Raw genomic sequence first — 20584 nt, forward strand, 5'->3', positions numbered from 1 at the left:
TTTCACGCCACCTAGAGGCGTTTGGATCTCGGCCCTCCACCTCCTGGGTTATCTCAGCCTTGTACCCCTGCCCTTATGCAGGCTTACGCAGGTCGGCAGCAAATAGAGCCAGTCCCTAGAGTGCCCGGCCAGATTACTTAGGAATTCAAAATGTCCCTGATGGAAAACAAAAACAATAAGGCAGGGTGGGTGTCCCTTGCCATGGCTTAGGCAATGGCCTAAAAAGGACTCGTCTCTCCTCCCATTCCTGCCTCTGGGTCTACATATCAAGGCTAGGTAGCGGATCTTAGATGCAGCGGCTGATGCCCTCAGCGACCTTTGCTAATTACCAGCTGAATTTCACCAGACTCCAGAGGAGAGCCTGAGGGGGGAGCTGCCGGAAGCTCCAGGAAGTAGTTCAGGATAGTCCATCAGCAATTCCTCCTCCTAAAAACCTCCTCTCAGCTAGGAACCAATTTCCATGCATTATGCTCCCTCCATGCGGCTAATATCTTACACCCTTGGATCTTGCAGGTGTGATGCGGTTGCTTAGGGGGGCGCCCTTCTATGTGATTTTCTGATCCTTATGATTTTTTTTTTCCTCAGGTGAAATTTTCCTGAGTCCTTGCTGTTTGGCCAGGCTGTCTTTCTCTTGGCCCGTAAGCCACAGGGCCTTCTGGCTTTAGCAGGGACGGGCAGGACTTTCTTTCCCTTTGGGTTCCGTTTTTCCACCCCTTCTAGGCCTTATGAAATGATTCCGTAAGGGGAAGAGGGAGAGAGCGTGGAAATCCCCGAGAGTCACGCAGAGGTCCAGGAACAGGCAACAGGGAGGCTACAGGGGGGTAACAACAAGCGAACGCAGGAACAGGGAGGCTGGGGGTCCAGAGAGGGGAGAAACAGTGGGAGCCAGAAGCCTGGCATTTCCCTCCTCCCAGCATCCACTGTACCAGTCGATCCATGTCCCCCTCCTCATATCAGATGGGTACATAGGATGGTCTCAAAAAGTTCCCAGATGGAGCCAGAGGAAAAGGGAGATTCCAGAGGTTCCCTTCAAGAGGAGGGCAAAATCCCTTCAGTCTTTGCCAGAATTTCCCAGCCGGTTCCTATGAAGGGTTCCAGATCGGAAATCGGGGAAATTCAGACAAAAGAGCTAACCAGCAGACTGCAGAAGACCATTTAAGGCCAGGAATACAAAGTATTCCATTTGTTCTCCAAAAGTCGGTCAAGACTCTTCAGGAAGCTCAAAATTCTTAATGCAGGATAGTCTGTCAGGAAGAATAGATCTCAAGAAGGACAACTGGAGCAGAACATTTCCTTCTTGGTCAGGACAACTGAATATCATCAAAGAGCTGAGGGACATCCCAGTTCATTCTCAAAAGGTCTTCAGGGGGTGCAGGAGATTTCTCCCAGCTTTCGGCTGTTCCAGAAGGTTCCAGGTGTTGAAGTGTTCTTCAACTGCATCCAGCCCAGCACTCTCCACTTGGCTCATGCAAGTGCCCCAGAGTGTTCACCGTATCTCGGCGAGGATTCCCATACCACCAGCTATCATCAGATCATCTCCATCAATTATTGTCTCCCTTTGTTCTCATTTGGGCATCTCACACAACTTGAAAGTTCCATTAAAGGCTGCTCAATCAAGACCTTCACTTTTCAGTCATTATGTTCTGTTCTGGCAGATCCTACCCTTAGGCAAGAAAACCAGTCCAGAGTTTCAGACCAGCTAGAACATAAAGACCCATAGCAGCAGACACATGGCAGAAGGGTTCGTCCTAAGATCTCATGGCTCGCGGCCATAACTTCCAATGCTGTTCACAGATCATACAATCGCCTTCTTTTCCATCTTGCTTGTCTCTTCCATGGTCATGAGGTTCGCAAAATCTCTTCAGGATTCCACATCACCACTGTCGTCAAGAACATCCCACTTGGGTCACCACCGTCTCAGGTTACCAAAGGCAGGTACCACGTGATTCCGGTCCTCACATGGTGTCACATAAGGTGCCTGGTGATGCGGCAATCCCCCATAGCCAGGAGCACCACCAACGCGACCCCATCTGCGATGGAGGGTCCCATCAGCACAGAAATGGCTGATGGATTTGAGGCTTGCTTTTAGCGTTCTAAGCATGGGCACACCCTCTTCCGGTAAGGGACAGCATCGACTCTAAACCTCTCAACAAGTCTGCTCTTTTGCATCCATATCCCTCCTAGACATTAGAACCAAGATTATCTCCTTGTGTCGGCGGCAACAACAAGGGGTCCTGGAAAGCAAACTTATCCCCGGAAGATTTTCTGGAGCCATGTGCAATCCTCATCTCTCAAGCCCGCCGGTCTTGCAACAGCACCTCGGGAAATTCTTCCCGCAACATTCTCTATCTGAGAATGGATTTGTCTGTCCTTGAAACAGGATTGGCCCAGGTCTTCAGCACGATTCCTTGCTACTCCTCGTTCAGATATGGTGAGACAAGCTCAGCCCCCAGGCTCTTCTTTTCCTCTTCCAGACTTATTCTCTGATCCCTTCCCCCATTTCCCTCTCCATCTATTGGGCCCAGTTCAGCCACTACATCCCCTACCGCCAGAAGATCTTGGTTTCCCTAGCCTCGGTCTCCCTCATTGCTGCAGACTTTGGCACCGACAAGTTTGCCCATTTCTGGCCATTCTTCCCTTTGGTTCTTGCGTTCTTAATCGACTTCTTCCAGATCCACTCCATCATCAATCGGTCAGCTGCCTTGCATGCTTCTCTATCTGTCACAGACGTCCTGCTTTCTCTTACTCCTTAACCAGGCTTCTCTCCTCACCGCCAGTGTGGAACATCCTATTCCTTACTTACCAAAAGATCTTCCTTGATCCTCACTGTTAATGGAGTCCAGTCTCTTATTGGGCTAAGGCCCAAATTTTGATGCGGCTTGCAGACAGGAGCATTTTTTGGACTTCTTAGCTCTTTCACTCATCAAGGAATGCCTTCTTCAAAGTCAGATTTTGTCCAGCTCTTCCTCTTTTCATGTGGAAAAATTTTCATAATAAAACCTCCTCTCAATTCCCCCTCTTTCAGAATATCAGAATTTCCAACCATCCTTCTCTGATCCTCCTTTTCGAGGGGGATCTTTCCTTAGTGCTGACATCCTTCTTGGAAAATTTTTCATCCCCCCTGTTTCTAGTCATGAAAATATCTTATTTCGGAAAACTATCTTTCTTTCTTCTATTTCATACTTCCTCTTCAATCTGAAACTTTCCTTTGAAATTTTATTTCTCCTTTGGACAGATATCACATGAAGAAGTATCTTTGTCTGCCTTCATGTCTTAACTTCATAGACTTCAAAGAACAATATGAATTGACCTGAAACCCATTTTTTCTACCTAGATTACTATTTTTACCTTAATAAGCTCCATCCAATTGAAAAAGAAATTCAACTATCATTTTTTTGGATAGAAAATTTATTTAGAATTGATGATCATTTAGAGCCACAGTCAACAAATGGATTTTTTCTCATATTATTGTATAAAACAATGTGATGGTGCATTTTTAAGTTACAAAACATGCCTTGGCATAACTTCTGAAACATTTTACACAAACCACTATTTTCTTCAAATGGAGTTCTAGCCTGGTATACTCCACCATTCTTGTGTATATAATGACATTATTTATAGTTCCACTCCAGAAACACGTGTTTAAAAATATTTTATATAGCCTTACTAAAACAGTCATGTAGTTGTGTGCTTACAAATAAAGTTAGTCATTACCTCTAAACAAAGACATTGTCAAGCATCTAGGTCACACAGTTACCATGTACTTAACCTGAGAAATAAGTTTAGAAATGGCACCCTTTCCTCCTCGTTTCACCTACATTCAGAAATGTGTCCTATTAAACATGGGACCAATAGCTTTACTTAAATGATTGAGAACAAATCTAAGGTCAGATGAATACTGCAATGTGTCATTAAATCTACTACCACAACTTATTCTAACTTAATTTTCAGTTTCAGTGCTATATGATGGTGATGTGTGATGTCAGTGCATGAATCAAAAATGAAAACGGTAAGGAAAAACAAATCAGAAATTGAAGGGGTCACTCGGGAATTCTTAGCAACCTATTATTTTAACCACAAAAAATGGTAAATACAGAGAAATGTGGTACTGTTGAGAGGTATGTCCCTTTCCACTGAATTGTAGCTTTCTGCTTGCATTATGTGTGTATGAGCCTTAACTGTATAGCTCTAAAACATTCCTTCAAATCAGTATACATATTTATTGAACTTGGAGATTAGTGTAGCTAAAAAAATGTAGCTAGCAGCACTCCTGGAGTTCGATTAGTATCAAGTGCAGAGGATGTAAATGTCATTACTGTGAAATGGGTGTTGTAGTTCCCCATAGAAAAAGCGATTATGATTTATATTTGGTGAGTTGTATTTTTCTTGAAAAAGTAATGTTGGGAACTTAAGATGGATCCAGAAATCCTCAGATAATACACTGTTCCATTTTATCATATCACCATGGAATAGTATGCTGCTGTTTAAGCAGAAAGTTGCCTTCCTGTGTAATGTCTGATATTTATTGTTTTCCCTAAAGGCTCAACAACTGTACATTTTTCCCAGCTGAGCCTTCAGAAAGAACCATTGAAAGATATTTTTGTCCTCACAGTGGCTTGCCCTCAAGTTAAACCTGGATTCTGGTTTTGATTCTTTTTGATGAGCTGGCCGAGAAGAAAGCAGTTTTGCTTAAATGTGCAGTAAAGAAATGCACAAATTTCTTCCCGACTTGTGCAGGGAAGCATCTCTGTGAGGTAGTGTGTTGGTGATGGTATGGTTGTGTATGGACTGTCAGGGATGTGTTTCTGATGTGTCAAAATGTAAAACGTAAGTTGATAATGTTAGATACAGACTGCATGGGGGATCCATAGAAGATGCAGTAGTAACATCATTTTTTGGTGCACTAGTTTTAAGACAAGTTTACTGTACATGTCCTTCACATCCATCTTTTCCTGTTCTTTGCAGATTTTAGCCTGTTTTGAGGAACGGGAGAAGACTGTAACTGCATTTGTTGAGCCTTTTGTAATTCTGTTGATCCTTGTAGCAAATGCTATCATTGGAGTTTGGCAGGTAAGAGCTATACACAAATATACCACTAGACTCTAGTGTGGAAGGTATATAGTGTAAGTGCTTTGATACTGGTTGTAACATTTTATTAGCCATTAGCAGGAAATGAAAAACAGTATTTTATGTAGGTTTGTATACATGCAATCTCACCTCTTGTCTTTATGTAGTGTAACAATCTAATTTTTTAAAACTTTTTAGCAATTGTATTGGGCTGTTTCATGTAACTATAAATTGAACTAAATTAAAATCATTATTGTATTTTGGTTTGAAATAGATATAATTTGTTGTTTTTTGGTATTGGAACATGGATGAAAATGGCCCTCAGATCATACCACTGATCTTTGTTAGTAAAGACATAAACACTAGAGGGGCTCTTAAGGTATGTAAACATCAGTGTTAAAGTTAAAACTTTGACCTCCTCTAAACAGTGATGTTGTACATACTTCATTCAGAGTGTTTAGTTTTCTTTTTTTGCCCGTTCACTATCCTCTGACTTGCTAGGCATACCTCTTGCTCATTGGGGATCAGTGCTTTTCAAACTACTGCTTAGGTAGGCCCCGTATACTCACTGGGAGGAAAGGATTTTATAGTAGTTATGCTGCAAAGTTGTGGGGGTGATGTATGCTTTTAAGCCCCCAGTTTACGGAATGCAGTGTGAAGTAGATTGTGATATTAAGGGCGCATCCTGTATCTCTAGACATATTTGGTTATGAGCTATTCTTCCAGCCCCCCAATGAAGGTCAGGTCCCTTACAGGAAATCAGTTCTTCGAATGACCCAAGTCTTTTTCAGGCCACAGGTCACTAGTGTCTTAGAATCACAATGCTGCTTTACCAGCAGGACAAATTGAAGGACAGTATTTGTTATTGTACCTCAGAAAACTATCCAGCGTTGGATACAGAGAAGCACATTGAACTAAAATTAATGTTTAGGAATAAATGCCCTGTTATTTGTTAAACAATGACCGTTGCCTCTTGAATAAGTTTCCCTTCACAAGAGAGCTCTGCCTGTCAGAATTTCTGGTAGGTGCTTCCCGAAAGGTTTTTTTTTTTTTTTTTTGTCAACTAGTTGAAGTTTCAGCTGGATGAAACAAAAATGGTCACAGATTCAGCTTAATGAAACAAATTATGAAAAGCATTCCCCTCCCATGGGACAGGCACCTCTGCACCCCACTTATCTGTATCTGTGTATACAAACTCAGTGGTTATGCAACATCTAAGAAAAAAGAAACTACCAAATCACAAATAGAAGGTTTATTGGCAGTGATTTCCTAGTGAAACTAACTGGGAAGGCTCCAAATCTTGGAATAAAAAAAAAATTGAGTTGAATGGGAATCTACTCTCTGGATGATGCACACCTTGGGTTAATATGATAAAAGCAGTAAAGCTAAATGTTTTGCTGTGCAAAGGTGATTCAGGAAAGGTTGCAATTTTTAGGTAGAGCTGATGTAACCGTGAAGTAAGTGTAGGATCTAGTCAATGCACGTCTATATGTGATGCAGACCCCTTCACAATGAAACTTGCTTTGCTTCTTGTATTCACTTTTTAAGTTTTGCAGAAACATAATCTGTTACTAGTAGTTATCACAGATGAGCTAAATATGTTTTGTGTTGTGAAGGTCAAGATTTGGAAGTCCTTTTTATATTGTTTCCCTATTGGTCTCGAATTTGATGCCATGTTTTTTGGATAGAATTCACATTTTTTAAGGCTGTAAATATTTAAAATACAGTTACATTGCCTTTTAATACAAAGTTTGCTAAAGTGGTGACCAGTGACATTTTTAAAGTTTATTAAAGTTTTAAAGATAAATATAATAGATTTAAACCTTCTTAGCATACTTTGAAGATGGAATGGGTGATAACTTTTAAAGGTCTGTCAAAGGAAAGGATAAACATAAAGGCACCTGCATGGATTAGGTGGTACCTTGCTCTCTGTTTTCATAGAGAACTCCCCTGAAACATAAGAAACAGAGTCAAAGTGTGTATGTAGAAGTTCTTGAAACATTTGCTGTGTGCACTGCCTTTACTATCTGTGTCTATTTTGGTGTATAGATACTCATTTTATTTGCTTATTGTTAACAGAGTACATAAGCTGGTCCATGGACCCTTTTCAGCCATGACCCAGGGCATGCAGGCTATAGCAAAATACAAACAAAACCGGTACAAATGAAACCTATTACAAGAAGATGCAATCATATTAAAAATACAGATAACAAAAAGTACAATGAGTAAGTGCATGCATTAAATAGTATTCGTGCCTAGTAAGGATTTAGAGACATATTCAGCAAAAGAACAGGAAAAGTACATGGTAATATATTGATAAAAATTCAAGTAAATATCATTTGACCTGTGCAGAGTATCAAAAGAGACGTACAGGTGCATAGTATCATGCTGAAAAGTACAGTGCAATATACAGGGTGAAATAATTGCAATGTCTGCAGTGCAAAGAATAATAAAGAATAGATGTAAACATAGCAAAACAAAAAGAGTTGCGGAAAAAATAAGACCTTTTCCCCTGGTATGTTGTCTTCACAGTTTGAAGATGGAGGGAAGAGAGATTTCCAAATACAAAAGTTGATGGGTGGGAATACAGAAGATTGGCATTAAATGTATAATCATCCCGGAGTTTAGAAGTATTAGGAGGGGAAAGGTAGAGAAGATATTTCAGTTGTCTAGACCTTGAGTTGTCCATAACTATTTTTCATCTATTTTAACAGGAACGCAATGCAGAAAATGCAATTGAGGCACTAAAGGAATATGAGCCAGAAATGGGAAAAGTTTACCGGCAGGACCGGAAGACTGTACAGAGGATAAAAGCACGAGACATTGTTCCAGGAGATGTTGTAGAAGTGGCAGGTATGAAGCATTCAAGAATGCTGCTTTGCTGCTGTTTTACGTGTTGACATTTTAAGTAACATAAGTCTGTTGTTGGCAGCTTTTTAGATTGATGAGTTTCCTGTAGATCCATTGCTTAGTCAGGAAGTACCACAGTGATTGTCATGGGTGCAGACAAAGTCTTGTGTGTCTGTCTGTGTGTCTGTCTGTGTGTCTGTCTGTGTGTCTGTCTGTGTGTGTGTGTGTCAGATGGACGGGAAAGAGGAGACATCCAAAAAGGCAAAGCTGAATCCCCACAACTCAGTCCTAGACTTTGGGCTTTTAGGACTTGCTACTGGGGAAATTAGTCTATTGGTATTGGTTCTAAAAGTGGAACATGTTTTCTTGATTCTGCAATGGGGCAGTAGTTCTGCTCACATTTTAGCAGAATGGTAGGTGGTATCCTCAGAAGAAGCAGTGAGGTACTAAATATTTCAACCAGATTGTGCAGCACTAGATGTTTATAGGTTCATTGTTGTATACTTGGCTAATAACCGCTGGGGCCTTTATAAGGCTAGTCAAGCATTCCATATGTATGCTGCAAGTTTACGTGCTGGCCTTTGTAAGCCTAGTCATGCATCCCAAATGTATCCTGCAAGTTTGTGTTGGCCTTTGTAAGCCTGGTCATGCATCCCAAATGTGTCCTGCAAGTTTATGTGCTGGCCTTTGTAAGTTTAGCCAGGCTTCTGAAATGTGTCCCGCAAGCAAAGTTTAAATCCCGCGGTAGAGTATGACTCTGCATTGGTGAAGTTGACTTTGTAAGATAATGCTTAAGAGGAAGCGGAAGCTTGAAAGATCTGCAAAACATTATTATACATTAATTCATGTCAAGTTTCTTCATCTCATTTGGTGTGGAAGAGAGTTCCCAGGACCTGGCACTATAGATGGAGAAAGCTGGAGTCTAGACCATTTAGCATGGATAATGCCTTTCTTACGTTGGTAAAGGGTGTTGCTTTTATTAAGTGAGACAGTGTAATGAGAAGAACAAAGTGGACTGGAAGGGATAAGAATGAAAGTACCACAGTTGTATAAATAAGTAAGCTATTCTTTTACTAAAGAAATAAAGTAACACTGTTGCACATAATGTATAATTAGAGCATAAGGAGTGTGTGGAGAGCAGAAGTCTGTAACTTGCAGCAACAAAATTACAGGACAGGGTGGAGTATACTTTCATCACAATGGAGAAAGGAGACTTGGGACTGACAGCATAAATAGTACTTTGACCTACTTTAGCAGAACCACAGAACAGGCATTTAGGAATGTAGGGACATGTGATCACTCACGTAATATTGTTCCCAAGGACCATAAGATGCTTGGCCATATACACTTTAAAGCTGGCACACATAAACATTTATGCCTCCTTTTTCAAGCACTTAATAGTGCTCACCTCCCACATTACAATATTGTAGGTGAATAGGAATGTCTGACCTTACATTTGGGGAGGTGCAGAGGTTTAATGGTTTGGTAAAAAAAATTTCAGACTGTTTAGATGAGCTCTGATGCAGTAAGAGATATTTTTGGAATTAATAATATGCTGGTGCCACTGCATATAGTGAGTTGGAGGTGGGGGTTAACTTTACTGAAATTAAGGATAACATAGTAACAGGGATTGTATCCGAATGGGGCATCTTTTAAGATTGGCATTCAGTGATGGCACAGTGTTGCAGTGCTTAAGATGGGGAGCGAGTATGTATGACAGCGCATTAATATGATGATTTTTATGGATGACCATGTGTGGAAGTAAAGTTTCTGAATAGCGCCATTGCAGGGCAGGAGGCGTTTACCACTCTGTGTCGCATAGTTTGTAGTCAGATGAGACCTCTTCTGCAGTGGTATTTTTTGTAATTTTACAACTTTTACAACTATTTCCCGAAAAAACAAATGATCCGTTTATTTAAATGCATAGGAACATGGGGACAGTGTTAGTAAAGCAATCACAGGGACCATATGATGTCCATCCATGTCCACCTTTAAGCAGACCCAGTAAAAGTTATTTCCACCATTTTTAAGCACTTTAAAGTGCTCACCTCTCAAGTAGCGCAGGGACATACATGATAACCCTAAAGGATAGACTTAAAGGTAACCAAGGCAGTACAGTTTGACCTTTGGTGGCAACAGATTCTATAGGTTGGGAATATGTTGAGTTAGGAACCTGTCCATTCAGTAAGTTTTGTTTATTTGTAGTTGTACATATAAATCCCTAGTGCAAGTGCTTGTAGGGCCCCTGCTTTTGAGAAAAACTAGGATTAGGTCTTTCATGGCTCAAAAAGCAAGGCATAAATCACCAAGGAGCATCTGGTTAGGCTACTGAGTAAAGGGAGAATTGTGCTAATCCACTAAGGTGCTCTGGGGATTTGAGACCTTTAATTTTCCTGACCAGTAGTCTTTGGGGGTCTTTCTAGTTGAATGGTATGCTGAGAGAGAGAGAGAGAGACAGAATTCTCCACATTATGTACCCCAGGTCTCTTATGACGATGTCTCCCTGAAGAGAAGTACCATGTATATGAAGTGGGTACAGCTTTGTTGCGGAGTGCTGTTATACTGCACTTTTTTTGCATTTAGCTTGAGACCATTTTTCAGTGTACCAGGTGCATAATCCAGCCTTTGCTAGAGATGCTTAGTATCCTTAGATGAGCAGGTAGCAGTGCCCAGTTTGCAGTCATCAGCAAACTTGGTCATCCACACTTGTAGGATATTGGTATGGATGGACTGCAAAATAAATGCCATACAAAAGATGGTCCTTTACCAATCTCTGTTGTATCCAGCTAGTTATACTTCTATAAACACAGAGGACATCAGCAAATTTTCACAACTTGGGATATGTTGGAAAGTTAGTGTGCAATCCACTGGACAAAACATGGATTTATATTAAGTTTGTCCACGTGTTCAATAATGTCAGTAAGGGAGATAGTGTCAGAAGCTTTTGCCCTGTCAAGGAAAGCAGTGTGAATTGAGTGAGCACTATCCACAGCTTCTGTATCCTATTCAGAGAGGTTTGTTAGGTTCTGGATATAGAACCTGCCCTTCGCAAAAACTGAACTGATGGGGTCTAAATCAGTTATCTTATTTCTGTATGAGCGAGTTGTTCTGTGATATACTGTTCAACATGTTGTTCACAGTTGCAGCAGCTTAAGCTAAAGGGTGCCTTCCACGAGCTCCAGCTGTCAGGAGCTCGAGGAGAGCTCCACAAAAAGGCAGTTGGGGTGTAAATTACTTCAGAGGTTTTTTGTTGGCAGAGAGCGCTCCTTCTGCAGACCCTGTAGAACTGTTGGTCAGCTAATGATCCTTCAAGGTTGCCCAGATAAGTCCCCTATTGGGGAAAACTCCCATTAGATATATGGAAAATGTGTTTTTCTGATGGATTTATTGTGTTTAGCTCTGGGACTTATTATGTTTGAGACTGCCATTACATTTCTTAAAGGAGTTTTCATGTAAATGCTTATGTGAACTTTTTGTGTGGTAAAGTTTAACATTTGACTGAAATTTAAGTCAGAGCTCAACAGTTCATGTTTTTTGGATAGGATACTATGTGTTTGAGAGAATGTTAGTGGTTTACTTACCTCAACCTCTTGGTCTCTACTTAACCTTATACTGACTAATTCACGCACTGCTATCCACTTTCAAGGTCTCTGTCTCATCTTACCAGTGGATTAACCTCTGGTCTTCACGGTTTTTGCCTTCCCCTGTCCACAAGAAGAAGAAAGTTGTGATAGTCTTTGGTGTCAGGCTGGTTCCTGTTTTGCCTCAGCCACTGGTGGGTGACACTGCTGCAGTCTCTTGTTTCTTAGATCTCTCCTATTTTTCCTCCCTGTCCTCTTGATGTTGTAAATGCATCCACCAAAGATTAGGAGATAGCCACATTTTCTGCAGCTATAAGGATGCCCTGGCAGGCAGGAAAAAAAACACTCTTGTCAGTTTTTGGGTAAGGGCAGGTGAATGTTCTTCACTTAGCCTGGATAGGAAACCTGTTTCTGGGACTTGCATGCTTTCCAAGAGTCTGTTATTTTTCAGGGAGATTCCCAAGAAAATTGAACTTGGTGAGAAAGCTTCCAGTCTTCTGTTTCTGTTTCTATGGGCAGGGAAGATTTACTTGGATTTGATAAGGAGCTCACTAGTACTTTTTCCTTGCATTATTGTTCTTCAGGTAAGAACAGTTTCCATTTCATTCATACTAGGATTTCCAGTCAGATCATCAGGCATTGCAGGGAGATAGATGGATGTGTTTCAAGACATTCTTCTTAATCTTGAACATTCTGATTATCGAGATACAAATGGTTTCAGGTTCCCTTTTTGATGACTTATCCTGGTCTGAGATCTTATCTTGGGCTTTCCCCCCACATTTTCCCCATTGGTAGCAGAATAAAATTTCTGTAGCACAGAAATTATATTATGATTTGTTACAGTGGGCATTGTCTAAAACAGCAGCTATTCCTCCTGTGTTGCTTGGTTTAGAGAGTGGTTTTGTCATAGCTTCTAGCTTGCCTGATACTCAACCTCCTGCCAGGTTATACAGAATTCCTAAAACTCATAATCATTTGTTTATTTTAATCCTAAAGCAGACCCAGTAGTGATTTCTCCATCTTAAACTGTTTTGCTCAAACATGTAGGATCATGGGAGGTTATTATGCTAATGACCTGTAGGTCCTTACAAGCCTAGCCAGTTTCAACCCTTGTTCCCTAGAGAGTCTGTGTTTCAGGCAGACTAATTCAACACCTACTGCCCCTGGTCAAGTGGGACACCAGTGAAACTTCAGGGTGAATTTACAGTTTTCCATCCAATCATCCAAATTGCGCTTAAATAGGGTCAGCAAGGGGCCCTGCTTGACTTGAATTGGAAGCTTGTTCCAGAGAAGAGGTAACCTTCGTGAAACATATCTGTCTCTCCAGCAAGTCCTGCTGATGTCACATACTAGATTAAGGTCCCAAGAGCGAGTGCATTGTGTACCATATGCCTTATGAATGTGCAGCATTTCCATAAAGGCAGGATCTGAGATTGCTTTATATGCGAGGTACAGGTCGCCTCTGATTAGTCTGTGTGACACAGAGTATGGTGACACTGATTTCAGTCTGTCAACATATGACTTGTTCTGAAGATCCTGAATTTTCTTTCTAAGGAACCTTTGAGGTATCTTCAGCTGCTGCAGGTGCCTGGTAAGGTACATGTCAAAGGTAGCATTGTACTCTATTGTTGGCCTGATGAGGGATGAGTGCAAGGGGGTAATAACCTCTTTTGTTCTGGAAGCAATGCCCTTACTTATAAGGTGGGCAACGTAGAATGGCCTTCTTACTGCTGTGGAGGCATGGTGGTCAAATGATAGGTTGCTGTCAACCTGTGTGCTCAAATCTCTCCCCACTGTTCGAGTGCTTAGAGTATTCTTATTAATGTAATTTGCTGGAACATCTCCTTTTCTGAAGGAGATGGTAATGCAATTTTTAGCACTTGACTTTGGCACCAGTCATTGGTCTGCGTAAGTCCCTCTTGTAGGATGTTGACATCACTTGGGAACTCAATGACTGCTCCCAGTTTGTAGTGATCAGCAAACTTTTTCGGCAACAGCCATTTTGTTTTTGCCTGTACGTCCGGGACGTAGAGTCCAAACAGTAGGTCCCCAGCACTGAACCCTGTGGAACACCACTGTTGATAGGTCTGCTGGTGGAGGTTGAGTCACATAGTTTGACTGTATGTGATCTTTCGATGAACCAGTTTGCAACCCATCTGACAATATACAGGTTAATCCCCAACTGAGTAAAGGGCCTTGACTAGGTCTAGCTAGGCTGTATGCACAGATTTGTCTTCGTCCAGGGCTTTGGTGACTGTCTCGAAGAAGTCCACCAAGTTTAACAGGCACAACCACCCTTTAACAAGCCCAGACTGGTTTGGGTCAAGAGTTTGGAGGTTTCCTATATCGTTGTCGATAAGGTCCATGATGATTCTCTCCAAAGCCTTACAGATCAGGCTGGTTAGGCTTATGGGTGTGTAGTTCCCCGGGTCGGTGAATGCACCCCCTTTATGCAAAGGGATGACTGTGGCTGTTTTCCATTCAGCAGGGACAAAACTGGTGCTTAGGCTGTGGTTGAAAACAGTACCCAGTGGTGCTGCTAATTCCCATTTTAATCCATGAAGAATGCAGTCTGGGATGTTATCAGGTCCCATAGAGGCCAAGTTATTGGCTCTGAAGAGAGTGTTTAAGACCTGCCCTTTGGAGACAGCTGTTGGAGAACAGGTAGCAGGGATGTTTTGGGGTATATGTGGCAGGAACAGGGGGGAGAAGTTTTCACTGAACCTGTCTACTAGCAGATTGGCTGTTTCCATGGGTTCTGTATATGTGGTGACATTATCAACAAGTTCTGCACAAATCTGGGGTTTTCCCCTTAAGGTTACGGCTGTAGCTAAAGAAAGCCTTGTGATTATCCTTAGCCAGGGTAGCTAATTTGGATTTGTAATTAGCTTTGGAAAACTTTACAAGGTGTCTTTTTTAAGCTGAGCAAGGAGCGTTTCCAAGTCGGAGACTGTTCCTTCCTGCTCTTAGACAGCTATTTATTTCTCTTATTGTATAATCTGTTCATGTTAGATGTCCACCAAGCAGGTTTGTTCTTTTTTGAGGATAGTACTTTGTTCCTATCAGGTACTGCTGAGTCAATACAATTGTATAGAAGTTTATACAAAGCTTTGGTGTATGTCCCAGTATAGGTGTCCTTCCCATCCGTGGCGGCAGGGGCTGTGAAGTTATTAATGCCATCCCGTAATAGGCTGTAATTGGCCGTGGAAGAAGTTCTTTAGACTAGTTGCTGCTAAGGGGGGGGGGGGGTCAGATGTTATTTTTAGCAAGACTGATTTATGGTCAGACTTTTCCAGGTAGACATGCAAACTTGGGATGGTGCTGTGATCTTGTTGGTGAGCACCAGATCTAGAATGTTTGGGCCCCTTGTATGGGTGTCAACCAACTGATCAAGGCATTACAGTTAATGAAGTCCAAGAACCTTTGGGCAAGTGTTTTAGAACACGTATATTTTACCCAGTCTGTGGATGGTTAGTCACCCATAGCCAAGGTGTTTGTTTGTATCTTGAGAGACAAAAAGAAGACTCAAGTAGGCAATGTGGGTATCTTGGTTCATAGAGGGGTCCTATAACTGACATCCCGGGCTGTGTACTACATGAACTACAATATGAACTGGCACCTCACCTAAGTGTCATGTTTAATCATAGCCTCACCTCAGGTTTCGTGCCCACTGAGTGGCGCAGAGCTACAGTTATCCCAATCCACAAGGGGGGATCCACCTTGGATCCCGGAAACTACCGTCCCATCAGTCTGACAAGCCTTATCTGCAAGGCCATGAAGCGTATTATCATGGAACTTATAAACAAAGACATTGGCAACCTTCAAACACTGGACCCCACCCAGTTTGGGTTTGTGAAGGGCCAATCTTGTCTCCTGAACCTGATTGACTTCCATGGACAAGGGTAAGGTGGTCCACACAGCCTATCTAGACCTTGCCAAGGCCTTTGACACCATCCCCCACACTGGAATCATAGATAAACTTACTAAGTTGGGTATTGATCCCTATGTCACCCAATGGGTTGCTAAATGGCTTACTGATAGAACCCACACTGTAAAAGTAGCCGACTCCAAATCCAGCTCCAGACAAGTGACAAGTGGAGTACCTCAGGGTTCAGTCCTGGGCTGCTCTTGTTTGGCATCTACTTCTCTGAAGTACAGGTCAACACTAAGGGACTCTGGCTAACAAAGTTTGCAGATGACTGCAAACTGGGAGCCATTATTGAATCCCCAAATGATGTGGATACTCTGCAAAAGGGCCTTACAGAAACAGATGCTTGGTGCCAGAGCCATGGACTCAAGCTCAATGCCAAGAAATGTATTGTTATCCCCTTTGGGAAAAAACATGTATCCGTGAATTACCATATAGGTGGCAGTACACTAAACACAGAAAGTGTGATAAGAGACTTAGGGACACAGGTGGACAGTGGTCTTACCTTCGATAACCACATCGCCACAACAGTCAGGAAATCATTCTATGTGGCACACCTCATCACGAAGGGCTTTTCATCCAGAAAAAAGGAGGTCATTGTCCCACTGTACTCATCCCTCATTAGACCCATTATAGAATACAACGCCCCATTTGGTATGTACCTCTCAAGACATCTGCAACAACTGGAAAGGCCTCAGAAATACCTCACTAAAAGAATCACAGGCCTAAAGCAGATGCCCTACGCTGACCTCCTTAAAAAACTCCAGCTATACTCTGTTGCATATCGTCTACTCAGAGGCGATCTCTGCTTAACATACAAGGCCATGTCAAACCCAGATCTGTTGGACATGCTACACTTAAAGAAATCCCAATCCCTCAGAGCTACATGCTCCAGGGATCTAAACCTTGTCGTCACAATAAACAAAACATGCTGGAGGGATAGGTTCCTGACCCAGAGACTCCCCAGACTCTGGAATAGATTGCCCATACATGTCAAGCAGAGTGCCTCTTTGGACCTCTTCAAGAGGAACCTTGACGTTTGGATGGGAGAAAGGAAATTCACCCCAGGGATCACGTCAGTCGCCCTGCTAGACAGGGGTCCAGGAAAGTAAATAATGTGGGAAGAAATAGCCAGGGAATTGTTATGGCTAGGCTTGTATAGGCCCTAGGGCTGATAGCCTAGTACCAACCTATGAACCTATATAACTTGGAGCAGGGTCTTACCTACAGTCAGTTGCACCTGGAGTAATTCAAGGAAATCATTTTGTTTAATCAGTCTAGAGGTGTATTTATCTTTGTATATAGATACTCCACCTGCTTTAGATCTCCCACTTTTCAGTCATTGGTCGGAATGTGTGGAAGGCATTAAAACCCAGTATGGCAGGGGTGCTTTCCATGGCCTTAAACCAGGTCTCTGTGACTGCACAGATGTCAGCATCTTCCAAAATGAGGACTGCTTCCAGTGAGTGCAGCTTCAGGTTCAGACTCATAGCTTTTAGCAGTGTAACCTTGAGGTTGTTTTTTTAGGATATTTTTATGTCGGGGAGTTTTGTTCTTGTGACATTGCTTAAAAAGGCACTATGGGGAGGAAAGTGCCTTAGCCAGTAACCAAAATCGTAGAGGTGATAGATGAAGACTGTCTCTGGCAAAGCATTGAGGTCTATCGACCATATCATCCCAGACTGACAGGTACTGGATCCCCTTAGACTTGACACCAGCAGCTAAGCCAATTGTTGAAGTCAGTCATTTTTTGTTTATATTGTGGCATCGTCCTAGGCGAAGGTAGGGTGCTGCTTAAGGCTAGGGACATACCTGTCTGGGACACACAGTTCAAATATGTCTCTCTTCATATTGTCCAGTAAGGTAGGTCTCAAGTCATTCACACCAGCATGGACATTGACAGAGTGATAACAGTGCCTGTTGTTGAGAGACTTGAGTGCATGAGTGATTGCAGATCCTGGCACCTGACAGACAGTTAACCATGACATTTTCCTTATGCATCCTGGTGAGTGGGACATCTGAGTGTTTCACAAAAGAGTCTTCTGTTACTAAAATGTAAGATGCTGTGTTTTGCCTTCGGGACTTGTAACAACCTGTTTTGTGTCAGATATACTGACTGGTGAGTGAGAGAGCCTGGATTCCAGGTTCTTAATATAGATGCACCTCTCACAGATAGAATTTGTATGGATTAGAAAAAGTGCATTGTCACTGTACATGAGGCAATTGCTACCTTGCCTCAGTATGCCTAGTTCGACCAGGTTGGCTGAAGAAATGGTGGGAAATCATCCATCCATAGTGCTAGATATAATGGTGTAGTAACGGGGAAGGATTGGAATGACAAGGTAAGGATGAAGCAAGTGTCTAAACTGTGAAAGCTTATTAAGTGGGACACTCGGTGGTACCTCAGCCCCACAGCTGAATATATCACCTGACAGTGAAGTACAACCACAAGAAACCTCAGTTGGAGCATAAACAGTTGACTAAGGGGAAAATTATCTATGTAGAAGTTTTGTCTCTGTAACCGTCAATGGTGTACTTCACTGCATAGTGGTGTGCACCAGTCAAACCTAGGCAATAAAAAGCAATGAGATTTAGCTGATTTAAGCCACACTAGCCAATAGCAACACACAAAACTGGGCCAACAATCATCACTCAGATGGGACTTTAGCTGCGCTGTTCTCTCACAAGGGAGCGGCCCTCTTTAGTGGGGGAAAGTTGGTTTTGTGCTCAGTAATTGCAAAAAAAAAAAAAAAAAGCCAGACTGGATCCAGCAAATTTAGACCATGCCTATGCTATGCTAAAGTGCAGGAAACAGCAAAAATACACAGCAATGCAGTTAGTTAATCACAGCTGACAATAGTAAAACAGTTCACAAGTGCAAAACAGGTGAAAATGGTACTTATTTTTCAGTAGGAAGCACTGGATGCCTCTGATATCACAGAATATCGATATGCTTGCTCTATTCCCCTCGATAAGGTAGGAAAGCATTGGATAAGCTGGGGATGAAATTGCATTCTTCTAGTACACTTTTTGTGATGCCCTAGGAGATAGCAACTCAGCTTCGTTTGACACTACAGGTGTTATATGCATTCTGTCAGAACAAAACTTGATTGTATACAAGTTCAGCAGGACCAGGACAGATCTCCATGAGTGGAAACATTATCCTGAAGTCTTCCAAGAATTTATCCAGCTGTGGAGAACACCTAATTTAAAGCTGTGTGCTTCCTTTCAGAGCAGACAACTAAAGAAATTGGCACTCCTTGCAAACAGGCCTGGAAAATGGCTGCTTTCTCACTCCCATAGATGGGAATGTTTCTGTATGCTTTCCACCTTTTCCACTGATATCTAGGGTTTTTCGGAAGATCCATAAGGCCACCCCAGAAATTATGGTGGTGACTCCCTTTTGGCCCAGGTAGCAGTGGTTATTCCTTAGCCAAGGGCAATTACCACAGGCTTTCCCACAAAATGATCTTACTCCTAAAAGTTGAGGATTGTTTGATATACCAAAGTCTGAAAATTCTTCAACTATCTATCTGGGTGATGGAATTTTGATAATGGAGGCAAAAAAAGCTAGTACTAGTAAATCATGTGTGTGCAAATGAAAAAGTTTTTCTAGTTGGTGCCAGTACAAGAACCAGAAACCTCTTCAGATCAGTCTACCTCTGGTTTCCTGATTACTTGTATGAGTTACTGTCAGTGGCTTTATTATTTATCAAGGTGCATTGGTTGACCACTTTTACTTGTCTGCCATTGAACCCCCCCCCCCCATTTTCGAACCAAGATTTAGTTGAACAGTTTTTGAAAGGGATGTTGATTATTTGCTCACCTAGGAAACTGGTGCCTCGTCCCTGGGAGCCTAATTTTGTGCTTGAAAAACTCAACTCTTTCTCCAGCTCATCAGACTGAATTGAGGTTCATAACTGACGTACAAGACTGTTTTACTCATTGCTTTCACCCTACCTCATTTTTCACAAGGTCAGTGAGAACAAATTCTGCTTTTATGCCTAAAGTTGTCTGAGCTTACTTTAAGCCAGAGTATTTAGTGCCCTATCTTCATTCCTGAATCAAAGAAAAAGAGAAGATTCTTCACACTCTTGATGTCCACAAGCAGCTCAGATGCTACTTAGACAAAACCTGAGCTTTCAGGACCTGCGAAGGTAAGAAAAAATGACAAGCTGCATCAAAACAAGATATTTCCAGATGTTTTTCTAATATTTCCTTTGTTATACTCCTCACAATAAGGCAATTCAGGCAGGGTTAGGATCCATTCCACAAGGGCTTCTTTGGTGGCTTTCTGGAAAGGGATGGACTATAGAGGCAGCAATTTGGTACTCTGTACAAACTTTTAAAAATACTCCAAACTCTTTTCCTTTTCCACCTGTAGAACAGATTTTACTAGGGCCATTCTCTTAAATTACTTACATAGCCAATCAGAATCAAAGTGATATTAATGTACACTGCTCAATTCTAGAAGCCTTATCGAAAAATTGCACTCCTGATAGACATTCCTAATCATGGAAAATACAGATGTATGCATAGTTACCAAAACATGGTATGTTCTGTAGTCCTATCTCACCTTCATTCTTGCACTTGGGTTCGGAGCTGAACCTCGGCTCCAACTCTGCTATTCTCTAGCCCAAAGATGTCTGGTTGTCTCGTGGCAAGGAGGTATTCCATAATGCACCGCTGACATATCCCAGATCTCATTTGCCGCTCATTGAGCTCAGACGTGCTTCTTCTTGGCCATGACTAAGTGAAATTTTATTTTTCTTCTTACTGTTCAAATTATTATTTAAACTAGAGGTGTATTCAACTTACTTAATGATCATTTATAGTCCAGTGTCTGTTTTAGGCATTTTGTGGCATTGTTTGCTCTGTTTTTGCTGTTGTTGATTGGCCGTTCTTCCATGGGCCAATTATTGTGTATCCCTGCATCACTCTTGTTTCTCTTGCTATTTGGGTTGTCTAATTGTTTCTCTTCTAAACTTATTTTCACCAAGGGCTAGGCCCGTTTAAGTTAGAGGACCTAGTCCTCTGTTCTGTTGCTGGTGTTCTTCTTTCAGGGCTAGGCCCGTTTTAAGTTAGAGGACCTAGTCCTCTGTCTGACTTGTTTCTGCAGGACTAGCCGTTTAATTTAGAGGTAGTCCCTGCTTGTGTT

The 20584-nt window shown here is 42.0% G+C and overlaps 1 protein-coding gene across 2 annotated transcripts in view; it reads left to right on the forward strand.

Moving 5' to 3' along the window:
• The window catches only part of LOC122811983 (sarcoplasmic/endoplasmic reticulum calcium ATPase 2-like), a 1984788-nt gene that overhangs the window by 536303 nt on the left and 1427901 nt on the right, over positions 1 to 20584 (forward strand). For both annotated transcript variants that reach the window (XM_044084186.1, XM_044084187.1), the window contains exons 5-6: positions 4966 to 5070; positions 7782 to 7920. In XM_044084186.1, the coding sequence (XP_043940121.1) occupies positions 4966 to 5070; positions 7782 to 7920 (244 nt within the window). The remainder of the gene's footprint in view (positions 1 to 4965; positions 5071 to 7781; positions 7921 to 20584) is intronic.

The sequence above is a fragment of the Protopterus annectens genome, chromosome 9.part0, assembly GCF_019279795.1.
Source record: "Protopterus annectens isolate FY-2018-M chromosome 9.part0, PAN1.0, whole genome shotgun sequence".
NCBI lineage: Eukaryota > Metazoa > Chordata > Ceratodontiformes > Protopteridae > Protopterus > Protopterus annectens.